At 42.6% G+C, this 15,185-nt stretch overlaps 1 protein-coding gene across 3 annotated transcripts in view; it reads left to right on the plus strand.

Moving 5' to 3' along the window:
* The window catches only part of KIAA1210 (KIAA1210 ortholog), a 44,636-nt gene extending 31,213 nt beyond the window's left edge, over positions 1–13,423 (plus strand). For all 3 annotated transcript variants that reach the window (XM_075259426.1, XM_075259425.1, XM_075259428.1), the window contains exons 6-13: positions 43–108; positions 6,621–6,830; positions 7,176–7,229; positions 7,307–7,385; positions 7,979–9,406; positions 10,069–10,169; positions 10,499–10,589; positions 11,126–13,423. In XM_075259426.1, the coding sequence (XP_075115527.1) occupies positions 43–108; positions 6,621–6,830; positions 7,176–7,229; positions 7,307–7,385; positions 7,979–9,406; positions 10,069–10,169; positions 10,499–10,589; positions 11,126–11,268 (2,172 nt within the window). In that variant the 3' untranslated portion in view covers positions 11,269–13,423. The remainder of the gene's footprint in view (positions 1–42; positions 109–6,620; positions 6,831–7,175; positions 7,230–7,306; positions 7,386–7,978; positions 9,407–10,068; positions 10,170–10,498; positions 10,590–11,125) is intronic.
* The last annotated feature ends 1,762 nt before the right edge of the window (positions 13,424–15,185 follow it).

Raw genomic sequence — 15,185 nt, forward strand, 5'->3', positions numbered from 1 at the left:
TGATTTGGAAATTGTACCAATCCTTATTTTTACCCTCCTCAGTCTTCCGTCAATGCACAGAGACGCAGTTCTATAAGTTTAGGAGGGACAGACAGTGAAGACGAAGCGGTATGTATGAGTCTGGATGGGGATATGGATAAGATGTCATAAATTTAATACTGGAAATGTATTTATGTTAACCCTTTCCTGACTGGTTTTAGTTTTTGGTTACCCATGAGATCATCCAGAGGTTCGTTCCTCTACTACAATCTCTTCTACCTCATTAGACATGTACGGTATGCTCGGTTCCAGTGTAAACCACATTGTTTTATTGGAGTAATGTGACACTTAGGGCCTGACGAAAAAATCCTGGTGACGTCCATTGTTGCAGAGGAGCATTTGGCACCAGGGCTCAGGTGTGACTGCTCCGTCTGCATCTTCTATAGCTATAGTCCGTCTTCTATTCCCTCTAGAGCTGGGGGTGATAGTATGACGTGTGCCCTCTGGGATCTGTGGCATCTATTGAAAACAAGTGGGGGGTTTTCTTCCTCTCCATTAGCGTTTCATTTTTTCACTAACCCAATGGCTGATTGTAAGGCTTCTAACAACAAGCAGATATTGGCTGTAGGGTTGTCGATTGGCTTGACAATACTGTACTGGCGAGAATACACATTGGCCCGGTTCGTGTTTCCACTTGAGGACCCCCAAATGAAAACCTATACTAAGAAAACATGCAAACCCCATAGATTATAATGGGGTCCATGTGGTTTCCGCATGAAACATGCAGAGAGATGTCATGTCAGCAGCACTTCTACTCTATGCAGAAACCGAACGGAAACCACATGGACCCCATTATAGTCCTTATGTAACCTCTTTATTTTTTTTATATATATGTAGAGGTTCCCAAGTGGGCACCTCAAACACAGATGTGAACCAGGCCTAACGAACTCCTGCCCTTGTATGTGATCTATATCGGATTTTCTTAACATTGAGTTGTGTTTATGAAGGATTTACTGTTCGTTATCTGTGTATTCCTGGACCTTGGACATGCCAATAACTAAGTCTTCCTGTTTTCTTAGTGAGGGTCTTGTTTTCTTAAACTTGTGTAATTGGGGTCACGTCTTAGCAGAATGTTTTGTGGCTCATCCTATCGTAATGAAGGACGGTATGAAAATAAACAATTGATGTAGAAAGTGAAGTGGTGGGAAGGCTGGAGACGGAGACAGAGATGTTTTTCGGATGGAAACATTTTATGGCGATTGTTCTTCAACATACTCATTTTGTGAAAGGGGAGGATGAAACGGGATTGTGCAACTCGATTCCTCAAGGGCTGTTTACTGGCCAAGTCTTGAGTCATTGACATGGATGTTAACTGATTCCTTGCCTGTTCATGTTTAAGTTACTAATATTGACTTGTCTTTGTTCATTGAGATTCTGAATAAAAAGGATGACGATAAAAGTAACATTCTTGTATGTAAGATCATTGTAAGACGACTTGTAAGACGTTGTGATAGTGTCACGTTGTAGTTTCCCGGAAAATAAATTGAAAGTGGACAAGTTACTGGTGTGAGACCCTACAGGGCAATAGGACTATATAGTAATGTAATGGGAGACGGATTGAAACCCTATAGTAGCTGTCTGGCAATATGGCGTGGACTGAACTCGAATAGAGTTGTGACATTTAGATCTTGTTTTTTTCGTGGTCTATTTGTAGACTGTTGTTACATGGTCATTGTCTTTTTACCTGCCAATCTGATCACGGAGGACACGTCACTTGTCCTACGGGACAATATTAGGAATAAGTTCGCATAGCAGGCAAACAAAGCAGCATTTCTAAAGCAATCTATTTAGGGAAAGTCTTCAATTTACATAAGCTACCAGTATAGATAGGATCCTTGAGATGGGACAACCCCTTTAAGTAAAATGATGGGCGTTATATTTGGACATGTGGATCCTGAGCCCAGGGTTGGGGGACACGTCGCTGGTCTAGAAGGTTCATACTTGGCTCCGCTTCACGTCCGTGTGTCTGACTATTACTAATACTGCTTCGAGATCCTACAGTAAGCTTCTTTATATCAGGATGTCCTAATGGCCCAGAAATGCGGAGTCTATTGTACTTGTAGTAATGTAATGAGCGGGAACACGCGTGCTGTATGATGTCAGAACGAAATTATTCTACTCATGTCAAATGTCCCGGAAATGTATGAATCGCTGTTTATTTTTATGTCGGGAAGAGGAATGAAAGCAATGCTAATATTACGGATTTCTCATGGCGGGGGTCATATAAATATCACAATGCTGAGAGAGAATGTCTCTGGTGGGGAAGGATTTCGGCATCTGCCGGCCGTACTGTGCCATTGTTAAGTCTTACTCGATGATAAGGAATCAGATTTTTTTATATCCAGCTTTTTATTTTGGTGAATTGTCAATTGTGTTGTGATAACCAAGTCACCCCTGCACCATTGGCATGGAGGTCTCGGGGAAATCGACGGACCCTTTTCTCTCGATTGTTGGGCACCCAAGTGGTCAAACGCCCAATGATTGACTAGTATGCACCTTACCTCCTATAGTATGTTGAGAGGTATTGGTTATTGCCATTGCTTATTGCCATTGTCTATGTATTGCCATTGGTTATTGCCATTGTCTATGTGTTACCATTTGTTATTGCCATTGTCTATGTATTGCCATTTGTTATTGCCATTGTCTATGTATTGCCATTGGTTATTGCCATTGTCTATGTGTTACCATTTGTTATTGCCATTGTCTATGTATTGCCATTGGTTATTGCCATTGTCTATGTGTTACCATTTGTTATTGCCATTGTCTATGTATTGCCATTGGTTATTGCCATTGTCTATGTATTGCCATTGTCTATGTGTTACCATTTGTTATTGCCATTGTCTATGTATTGCCATTGTCTATGTGTTACCATTTGTTATTGCCATTGTCTATGTATTGCCATTGTCTATGTGTTACCATTTGTTATTGCCATTGTCTATGTATTGCCATTGTCTATGTGTTACCATTTGTTATTGCCATTGTCTATGTATTGCCATTGGTTATTGCCATTGTCTATGTATTGCCATTGGTTATTGCCATTGTCTATGTGTTACCATTTGTTATTGCCATTGTCTATGTATTGCCATTTGTTATTGCCATTGTCTATGTATTGCCATTGTCTATGTGTTACCATTTGTTATTGCCATTGTCTATGTATTGCCATTTGTTATTGCCATTGTCTATGTATTGCCATTGTCTATGTGTTACCATTTGTTATTGCCATTGTCTATGTATTGCCATTTGTTATTGCCATTGTCTATGTATTGCCATTTGTTATTGCCATTGTCTATGTATTGCCATTGTCTATGTGTTACCATTTGTTATTGCCATTGTCTATGTATTGCCATTTGTTATTGCCATTGTCTATGTATTGCCATTTGTTATTGCCATTGTCTATGTATTGCTATTGGTTATTGCCATTGTCTATGTATTGCTATTGGTTATTGCCATTGTCTATGTGTTACCATTGGTTATTGCCATTGTCTATGTATTGCCATTGGTTATTGCCATTGTCTAGGTGTTACCATTGGTTATTGCCATTGTCTATTGCCATTGTCTATGTATTGCTATTGGTTATTGCCATTGGTTATTGCCATTGTACAATGTTTTTCCTATCAGTATATCTTTGTAGAATGGGAGACAATCCAGACAAACTCGGGGAGAACATACAAACACCTTGCAGATGTTGTTCCTGGTGGGATTCAAACCGAGGACTCCTGCGCTGCAAGGCTGCAGTGCTAACCACTGAGCCACCATGTTGCCCCTCTATACTATACTTTCTATCATGTCCAGGAGGCTCAGTTGAATGTCACAGATTTGCAGGTTCGCTCTTGCTAGGAGTAGTCGTAGCTGGATCGGGAAATACACAAACCAAGCCGAGCGCCTTGTTAAACCACAGTGTATAATACCGATCTATTTTAGTCGTACGGTTTAGTAAGAAGAATAGCTAAAGCCACCATTTACAGTCTTGGTCGTCCTACAAAACATACTTATAATTATAGGAGAAAAACTATAGAGCCTAGTGAATAATGATACGAGCGCGCTCCGTAATTGTGGCTTGTGATGGGACGTTCTGGATGTGTCTTGGCCCGGCCTCGGAATTCCAGTTCTATAAAGTTAAACATAATAAGTGGATGCCCGGCTTGTGATTAAGCGCCATTTAGACACTATTATAAGGCAGATGGCACATGCTGAGCTTGTCTTGTGGATAATTCTGGAAAGGGAGAAGATTAATGGCGTGTAGTAACTCAGCACAAATGCTGGACGTCGCTGCCAGATGTTCTCTGCAGATTGTGTCGATCCTTACAAAACGTAAAACTCTAATAATCACTTTTAGGTTCTGTTCACTTCTTGACAAGTCATTTAAGGCCCTTGTTCTGGCTGGAGAGTCACATGACTCTGTCCCGAAATACGGTCGCACAGAGAATCTGAATATGGCGAATCCAATACATAGCGTATCATGGTCAGGTTTTCCAGCTATAAGTTGTTCACATTAATATCATGACTTCCATCTAATAATAATGAAGCCAGGACTGCTGTGCCGAGTCCAACCCTATGAAGCTTCCACTGGGGTACTGGCATTTTTGATGGACGGGCGACACTCCGATACTAGGGAAATTGGTTCATACATTAAATAAGTAAGACTTGTTCATAGTGAGTGAGAGGAGGAGGGAGTGGGGTCTCTTCATATAGTGAATAGAGAGGGAGGGGTTGATTCTCCTCACAGCATACACAATATCGTCAAACTGCTGAAACGGAACATTCTGCCGCATCTGAGAACTTACAATGTAATAATAATCTAATGTCCTTCTATCTTCTTCTGGATGAACAGAAACCCAAGCACAGCTGTGAAGCAAGCCTTACTCTAGGTTCTCACCTGCGCTTGGGTTTCCCTTCTACAGTTCCGCTTAGGGACCCGAAAAATGGAGACCCAATCCACTTAAAAAGTGAATGCCTGCAGACCCTATAGACCAGGGGTAGGGAATGTACGGCTCTCCAGCTGTTGTAAAACTACAACTCCCAGCATGCATACTTGCTCTGCTGTTCTTGGAACTCCCATGGAAGTGACTGGAGCATGCTGGGAGTTGTAGTTTCACAGAAGGTTCCCTACCCCTGCTATAGATCATAAAGGGGGTCTGCCTGGTTTATGCCCCAAAAAATGCGTTTTTCAAGTGGAATGGGGGATGGAAACCCAGTACAGGTGTGAATCCAGCCTTAGTAGTAACGTGGAGGGAAGGGGCGCAGACTACTCCTTATTGTACTGCCTGAGTGAGAAATGTAAAATGTGCTGCAGCCATCATGTGATTACTATCAGCAGAAAAACCTGACACAACACAAGAACACAATGCCCAGCAAATCCCTGCAGATAGTTCAACTTTTCACAAAAACCTTGTAAAGAGATTGTTCAGGCAAAATTTTTGAAATGGGCCGAGGAAAATGAAGAAAGTGAAAGTGTTTGCGGGCTGTGACGTCCTGGATCCCTTCCAATCACTGCGGCCTCAGGAAGAGACCCCGGGATGTCACAGGTAGCAACGTCTCGAGCCCTTTGCTGAGGCCGTTACTTTAAATAGCAAAAAAACAGGGCTAACATCATGTAGAAGAAAAAGTCCTGCATATGGAGACCAGACAGAGGGGCTGGGTCTGCCTCTGTTATTTAATGACCGTTGCTCTCATCCCGTGACGGATGAGAACAACAGACATTAATTACCGTTAGTGTAAAATCGGATGAATATTGAAAAGAGGTTTTTTTCCCTTCTTGATGCCATCCTTCTAGCATTCATAGGACAATGATTCATGTAATTGGTTCGGTCACGCGGTATTTTCAGGTTTCAGAGCTCAATTTGTTGCATAATTGTTGCATTTTCTGTCTTTGAGTTGTATCGCCACGTGTTTCGTTGAGGTGTGTAGTTAGCAGATATTTTTATAGCTATAGTTTAGGACACACATTTTACATCTTATACTATTATTATTGATATTTAATATCGCATTCCTATTATATATTTTTTTTTGTACAAGTTTTGCTGGAGACAAAGAGACGGATTGTAACGTCAGTAATACTTGACTCGGCACATTGTAGAAAACCTAATAAAAACCCCTTTTATATAGAACGTCTGGGAGTCATAAAATAATATAAGCAGGTTCAGACTAGTGAATGGGAACAATCTTTGGAATTTGTTTCATTCGTGTTTGAGGTCATTGCTTTTTAAGAGCTTGTCCGGAATTATAGGAAGGCTTGAGTGTTAAGCGAAATGTTACGGCATTGACTCATATAATGTCCATTCTCGTATGTAGAAAACCTATATCATATGTAAACCAAGGGTAAGCCTATTCTTACCTTGTCATCTAACCACCATGGTTGTAACAATTGCAATGATAGACCTCCGCGCATGCGCGAACCCGAGCCCCTGGACAGTGCAGTCTCACGTCATGTTTTGCAGATGGTTGTCTCCTATGTTCACTGTTTACATGTTGTGCAGGTTTTCTCCCATAGCCTCCCTTTATATAATCCTTACATTAGAGGTCAGGCTTGCACTGGAGGACTATACCGATGTCATAGCTTTTCTTCTCTCTTCTGTATACAGGAATCCTCTGAATTATCTTCACGTCCAACCAGTCCATTGCACTCCAATGTCTTCTTGTCGCCTACCTCTCCGGCCAGCCATTTCCCTCTAGCAGATTTTACATTGCCGCCAAGTTCTGTCGCCTGTCTGGATAATTCTGCAGCAAAGCACAAGATTTTAGTGAAGCCAAAGAAACGGAAAGCACCGACCATGAATCCAAAAGCAACACAGGTACATGTCCATGGCATGGCTTTCCTTTATAGAGGACCTGTTATCACTTTCACAACTGCAATGCGTTGCCTCTGCCGTTCCTGAGCAATCAGTGCACCTTATATGCTAATTAGTCAGGTGGGTGGTCCCAGGCTATCTGCTCCCACCCAGGACAGCCCACCTGACAGTAGAGAACCTAATTAGAATATTTGGTGCTGAAATGAACAGTAGGTGGAATAAGTGCCTATTGGAAGAGTGTTGGTGTTGGAGCTCTTTTGATGTAATTTCCAGAAATTCTGAAGCTACTAAGAACATTCAATCCTGTCGGGTCAATCCTAACAATCTATAACTTGATCTTTTTTTCAGGGCACTGAGACAACGAACAAGACTGTAGAAGTGAAAACCGCACAAGAGAACACGGTAAATGGCCAGATGCCCGGTCTTCTACACGTATACCTGTATATAATGCTACGGCTTATTTTAATATATCTTTTTAGGTGGAGGAGCAGATACAAGTCAAGATCCTCAACTCGGTGGAGCATGAAGTAGCGAAGGAGCAAGTCAAAAACGCAGAAGGTATTTGGCTAATCCCTTAGGAATGGCAGCTCTTACCCTGAGCACTAGAATCTGGAGATTATAGAAACGGAAACCAATTGGTGCAAAGTGCAGGTGCCGGTTGCCTGGTTGATTTGGAAGGAACTCGTCTGCATTTTCATGCCGACCCAACCGTGGGCTGTACGTCATGCCAACAGGCTCCCATATTACAAAGACTATATAAAGTGCAGTCAGGTACGGGGAGAAGGGTCTGCTGGTCAACTCCCCTCCAGCTTCTTCCCATTGGGCTTGACTTGATTGACAGATCTCTCCCTACTTATGTCTAAGATTAGGATGACCGGCTTCTACCCCCGCACGCTAGTCATGGCTCACAAGCCCAAGAAAGGCTTCCTGTGAGGTTAGTGTAGTGCGGTGAGATGGTCGGGTCACTAAAGTTATCAAAGTGGCTTCCATCTCGTTTTGTTAACCAGTTGTGTTTGTGGGGATTCGGTCTTTGTCCCTTGAGGCTTTTCTGTTATTGTTCTGTGGCCGCCATAATTGCTTAGTATTACACGATTCCCCTTTGAACATTCTTAGAAAACATGGCTAACGTAATCAAAATGTTATTGTTCTAGGTGCCCTGCAGAAACCAAAGGAAGATCCGATTGTGTCCGTCTGTGAACCACAAATGGAGGTGTTGGATACGCCGCTGCTTTTGGAAGTAACTTTGCTCGAGAACCAGAATGAAGCCGTATGTAGTGAAACGGATGTGGATTTCCATGGAAGTCGGGAATCTGGAGGAGATGAGGTGGAGCCATCGGTGGAGGACTCGGAGACTAAAGATATAACGACTTCATCACAATCCTCTGATTTTCTGCCCGGATATGTAAATAATATTTCTGTTACGGTTAAATCTTCTGAAATGGATATTGATGAATCTGCGGAAAGTAACACTGATGAAATAGAAAATCCTTTATTAAACTCCAGCCAAGACCTGGTCTATGAGCCAAACCTGGAAGAAGCAGAAGCAACTGTACCGACTGACGTTCCAGATGAAGAATACAATGTCCATGGCAATGAATCGCCCAAGATACAACACGATGTATTAAATGTGATCGAAAGCAACTTTGTTACAAGTGAGACCTTACAAAAATACACGTCGTCTATAGAGCCGGTCGGTATCGTGATAAAGGATGATGAAGTTCCTGAAAGTAATAATGGAGAACATCTAGATATAGTAGATGTAATAAACTCGGAAGTCCTAGAAGTGTCCGATCAACCGGCTACAAATGAGGAGGACAAAAATGAGCCCGAGCCCTCTGAACAGAAGACCGAAACCTGCGATGATTGTGTTACTGATAGTAATGAACCGTCTGATAGTAATAATGTAAGTGATGGCAACGCGCCGGCTGGAATAACCAATGTGAGTGACTCTGGCTACACAAACGTCACCACCACCACAAACGTCACCACCACCATAAACCTCACCACCACCACAAACCTCACCACCAGTACCCATGAGTCTGCAAACAGTGGAACATCCATAGAACTTGTCAAAGACATTAAAGCGGCAGGGCCAAATTCTGACAGTAACCATAGAGGGTCTAACAAACCAGTAAGATTTACTGTGGCACCAGCGTGGCAACGAGCACTTTGTAGTGGATCCAGTGTCAAAGACGGCCACTTTATTAAGACTGTTGTCAGGTCTGAATCTTTGGATGGCGCAGAGGAGTCTGTGGTCCAAAGTAGTAAGAAGGAGAACGTTGTTCAAAAAGACAAGGAGGAACCTTGTGGTCATTTTGGTGTCAGGCTAAGGAGGACTTCATCTTCTATAAAATATAACGAAGACCATCAAGAAGAAGTTTCCAGACAAGGTGGATCTCCTGTGGATTCCTCGTCCTTGCTTCCAGGGAAAAACCAGCAAACTCCTAAAAGGACGCAGGGTAACTCGGACGCTACAAAAATGGCAAAAGACTCTTCGACGGCTGAAGAAAAATCCACTCTAGAAGTTAGAAGTCAAGCTAAACCAAGAGCGGAAGATCAGATGTCACAAGAAAGATCAGGTACTGTTCATTGGTTTTATTGAACCATGATATAACTTGTATCAGACATTGTTATTGGGGAATGGGGGGGATTGGTTTACTTTTGTAAAATGGTAAGTTATCATTATTGGTGAACCAGAAAAACCAGAGACTCCTTCTTCAGGCCTTTGACACAGCACAACACCGGCAAGATACTCCACAGAGGCCATTACTTCCAGGTGTAAGGTAGGGTAATAAGATTGAGGTTATAGGGGTCAGGACTTGGAAGTGCAGGGATCTGGAGTCGGCCTCAATCCTTCATGTACAGCCAAACTCTACGGCACGGAATCTGTTCAGACAGCAAAGACAAGAAGTAACACCTGCTGACCTCGAAGAACTGGAGACAGCGTATTTCCATGCAAGACTTGTACCCACATCTTATCCATGGTCCACATACTAAACACACAGTAGATCTAAAAAATATCTGGAACGTTGTCATGTCCATCCTCCAATACAGGTGACCCAATTGGAGAAACCAAACAATGGACCCACAATACTTTCACTTTTTTGACACAAGTATCAAGTATCACACGATTTTTTCCTGGTGATCTCGGCAATCCATTCTGTTTCCCTCTCCCTGATCTGTATTCTATACACCCAAACAAAAATGTCTTGATTTTTTTAAAAAAAATTTATATTTCCAGAACCTGCCTGGATTACGATGGCAAAATTAAAACGAAAAGGGTTTCAGGAGCATCTGCTTTCCCGAGAGCCGAGTAACACAACGGAAAGCGAAAAAGTGGAGGTATTGAATACTATTGTTGGGTCGGGTTTACTATGGTCTATTGTCTCAACCCCTTTTTTGTAACATGTGCCAAAATGAAGGACCTCTTTGTGCTTCTATTGTCATGTGACTTGGTAAGAAAGGGAGGCGGCTTTGGGGGACAGTGGGATGGTTAAAATTTGCCCAATTGTGTCAAAATGTTGCAACAAATGTATCATGTATTACATTCTGGCCTGTAGTAATACGGTCGCACAGTGATCTAAGACGTGGTGACCTCATCACTACTCGACCATGAATCATATGTCCTATTTATGAAGCCATGTGTTATCGCCACCTTGTCTCCATTACAGGGAACCGATGACGCCCAGAAAAAAAATACCGCCATCAGTTTACAAGACGTAAAAGAAGAGAAGACGAGGCAAGCGGCGGCCGACAGTCCAGGTAGTGTATTAGATCTGCCATATTCTAGAGCCAATAGTATTAACCTATTGTATGATTAACGTAACGCTAAGAACCCGGCGCCAGAACATTTTCGGCAAAGCTTTTTCTATAAGGTCCTGACATAGTTTTCTCCAAATTCAGCCATTTTTTTATTTTTTTCTATTGCTGGCCTCTTTACTAGTCGTAGTTATGAGAAATAAGATAAGATAATCCTTTAATAGTCCCACATTGGGGAAATATCAGAAATAAATAAAATACTCATTGGTTATCGCAAGTGTCAAAAAAAAAATTCAGTCCTTTCTACTTGGAGGACGGATCTGCACCCCCAAAAGAAGCGCCAACCATTAAGCGAACACCCTATAAGACTGACTGATATCTTTTCTGGCAGGAGAGAGAGGGAAAGCAACAACACTTTCATAGCAGTACTTTAGACAGTGCCCCCGCTAGGTGTGTGGCTGTGTCTGGTATTGCACCCTAACTTGGATATATATATTTTTTTTATTATGATTGAAGATTGAACTCTTCTTTGCTTATAGCGTCACCAAAGGAAGCAAGAGCGGATCCGGAGAAGAGCGCCCCCTCTGCACAACCAGAAAACCCCGCCGAACCACCATGGTTTTCACTTGCCAAGAAGAAGGCGAAAGCCTGGAGTGAGCGGCCTCAGATTGTGCAGCAGTAACGCGTCCGGCTCATGTCGTAACTCCTGCGTCAGCCATTGATCACACGTCATCTGTCTGTATTCATGGCCTCTGCCTTGACTTAAGGAAACCAGTATTTCTTATGTTCTAAACGTCTTAATGGACACTTACTTATCCAAAGGGCTCGGTGGAAAATCTATCTTCATTCTCGGGAAATGGCGGATGGTTTGTTGTATAATGTGCGATGATTCTTCTCTGCTTTCAATGTAATATTTTCTAAAACTTGTGACGGAAAGCGAACGTGCAGAGTTCTGAAGTTTTGCTTTGTGTTATACATGTATGGGGGGGTGCGCTATAAGGTCCAGAGGGTCACTCATCGCTGTATATCGTCATGGCCTGTACAGATCCTAGGGGGAAGGAGCTGCTCACAGACTAACACATCTTACAATGGGGTTTGTGGTCAGTGGTCCGCTGCCTTATCTATGGAGAATCTCTTTACAGTCCATTGAGACCTGAAGAAGTCCTTGCTACTTTTCTGGAAGCCGCACATTGTGGTAGCCAAAGTCTATCAAGGACTTTCCAAGGCCTTCTGTCCTTGGAGGGGCCCAAGGTGATAAACATGATCAAGTGGAGAATGGAGTAAACGGTGGCCCATTGAGTCCTATAGAGATCCTTGAAGGAGTAAACTTAAGGATACCCAATAACGTCGTCTTCTGATGTGTCCATTTGACGTGGAGACAGGAACCAATGTTTAGGCATTTCACATTACTAGGCGATATCAGTTTGGCGAAATAAGGAAATAAATTTGTAAATTGATGTTTATTTTTGTAATATGGAACAACGTGCAAAACCCATTGGGCCGATCCATTCCCCACAGATTACAGAATGACGCTTATGTTTCTGTTCTCGTTCACCAAATCTGATCCAATTAGAAAAATCATTATTATTTTGTCTTTAGGGCTCAGTCCCCACGTGGCCTCCCCCAGCAAAAAAAATCGGTGCGGGAACAACCACGGCGGCAGCAACACATCGCGGTTCTTCCTGCATCACTTTCGACAGAAATTTTGCAACCCAGCCAATGACACAACCAGTCTGAATTCAGTTGTCAGATTAGAGCGAACATACAAGGCCGGTGCTATGAGCGTCCTGATGTGTTAGTTTGACTCTGATATTTGACTCTTTTTAACCGATAGGATCCGATTTATATTTGTAGTATTTTTTATATGATGGTTCAAGTTCCTGGTTTTAATCTCTGGATTGTTACAAGTAAATAAAAGTTGTTACAAATTGAAAGTTTTTTTAACTTGGTCAAAGAGAAAAATGTCCAAAAACGGACAAAAATAAAGAAAACTGTTCTGATTACATTTATGATACTCTCTCGTACCATTGGTTGAATTCTGAGCTCGATGCACTGAACCAATAGTGGTTGGCTACACAGAGTCCTCGTAGGAATCGCTTTGGAGTTACGAAATTTGCAAAATGTAACCGCTGCTTTAGCATTTTCTATACGCATTACGTATTCTAGACCTTATCATGTGATACTGGGTGCTAAAACCTCATCCTTTGTCCCTTCTTAAAGGGGAAGTTCACTTTTAAAAACCAGGGACTGTGAATATAAAGTGTCTTATAGTAAATCTTCTTTAACGTGGCCTGTAACACTGACGATGCTGCGCAGTCTGCAGGGCGCGAGTTACTAGACTATACAGACTGATACATAGTTGTGTTCGTAAAGGTGCGGTATAGCTTGTCATTTACTCTTTTAGATCACTGCTTAGGTGTCCAGTGGGCGGTCCTACTGAGTGCGCATAAACAATCACTTAGTAGGACCGCCCCCTGGACTCCTTCACAAATCAAGGTTTCGAATCCATCCCAATCTGCACAGCTCTGACTGTTCCTGTACATCCACGAGTGTTGAAATGAACTATGACCTATGCACTTTTCCAAACCATATGATGCATTGTTATATTGGATATTGCTCTTCTGTACATACAGTATATATACCTGTTTATACCCAACTTTCCTATAGTAATGTTTGTCCTGCATGGTCTGTATATATATCTATGTCCCAAGCTTGCACTGTGTCCTTCTCCTCCATGCATTTGTCTCCTATAGTATTTTTGTAGTCTTCTGTATTGGAAATACATTGTTTATATCAATTTGTTCACAAGTGTTTATTAAATGATCCGATTTATTATTGATGTTGCCGATTTATTTTTCTGACGTTTGGGTGTCCCATCGGGTGTCATCGCTGGAGTCCTCAGGTCCTAACATAAATGACTTGGATACATGACATGTAATATGTACAAATGAGCGAGTAGTTTTCGATCTAATACCTCACCGCCATAGGAATGCGTGTAAGCGGCTAAACCCCTTAGTGTTCGGCCGCTTACACACATTCCTATGGCGGCGAGCTATTCGATCAAATACTACTCATCTCCAGTAATACGACAATATTTGTCCTGCGGCCACTTCTTTACTGGCTCCTTGGTTAGCCCATCTCCATCATCCACACTCCATTGATCATCATCATCGTTATTGACACTGGGTGGGGGGTCCCAAGCGCACTCCCCCCAATGGAAACCCATGCACAGATGTGAACCAGGCCTTACACGTTACACCCAAGCTTAGAAGATGTGGATAATGTTCTTGGCACATCACAGGTGGATTTCCCATGTAACAATATGTTTCAATCTTTGTCAAAGGTTCCGAGCCCAAATTCCATCCAACCTCGCACACTGCTTATAGGACTCCATGCAAGATAATAAAAACTACAGCATAATCATAAGAAATCCTATGGGGTGAAGCCAAATCTATACAAATATTTAAGTCTGGGGGAAATAAAAAATCTGTTTCCTGGAGACGTCTGAAGTTGCTGACCGCGGGCGATTTTTCAATCTAATCTAAAGCAGATTTCCTTTTACAAGAAATTTCTACACAACAAATATGCAAAAAATGTTGTTGTTTTACATTTGACGGTGGGAAATTTTTGACATACACAGCAGATTTGTTTCTTAATTTAAAGCTCATTGTCGTCTTCAGCCTGACCACACAATCATCGGGGCCGGAAGCCAGGATCGGCATTTATAGGGGATATTCCCAATAACCACCAATCTGGGGTGAGGAAAGTTTAGCATGTAACGGCTTATCGGTCGGCTTATATCAGTTGCAATCCTTCTAGCTGCAGAATCATGAACAGGTCAAAAGTTCACCGTGTTCTCATTTGCATACATTCCCACAATGCACTGCCTGAGTCTCTCCTTAAGTTAAATGAATATTGCACTGAGGTTGTCCCCATGAGGAAGCCACAACATTAATGTAGAGAGTGTTTTGCTCTCATGAGGTTAGAGCAGCCTGGCACTGGTTTGTGGGAAGACTGCTTGTCTTGTGGGCTGGCAAGAAGGGTGTCATGGTGTACCCTTCAGCTTTGACCATGGGCATAGTTGTTGGCTCCTATTCCCAGTTACGCCACTGCACCCAACTGTACTAAACTTATAGTAGATTTGCACCCAGACAGCTGGGAACACTAGAGCGGAGTCCCACTGGTGCCCTGTCAATGGCAGATGGCTGGATCAAGGTCCGTTCCAGTGACTGCAGGGGGATAGGAGAGTCCTCTCCGGTGTGCGCTCCTTACCACCCAGCCATTATCTTAAAGCAGTTACCAAAATCTCACCCGGCCGACAGTGCACCCACCACAGATACCGCTCAGCAATCCTGGGGGAAGAGAACACCCCATCAGAGACCTCACTGGACTTGAAGTGCACGAAATACTGACCTTCAATGGAAGATTTGGCGAATGAAATTCAGCAACAAAAAAGTCACTAAAAATGGAGGCCTCAAACCTACTGTGTATATAAATCCTGACCTGCGGGAGTATCCGGTGTGTTGTCCCTTAATAAAACTTTGGGGCTTGAAATTTCCCCTCTCCTATCCCCTCCCCATCACTTGTCTAACGCTTTGT

Source organism: Leptodactylus fuscus, chromosome 11 (genome assembly GCF_031893055.1).
Source record: "Leptodactylus fuscus isolate aLepFus1 chromosome 11, aLepFus1.hap2, whole genome shotgun sequence".
In the NCBI taxonomy this organism is placed as follows: Eukaryota; Metazoa; Chordata; class Amphibia; order Anura; family Leptodactylidae; genus Leptodactylus; species Leptodactylus fuscus.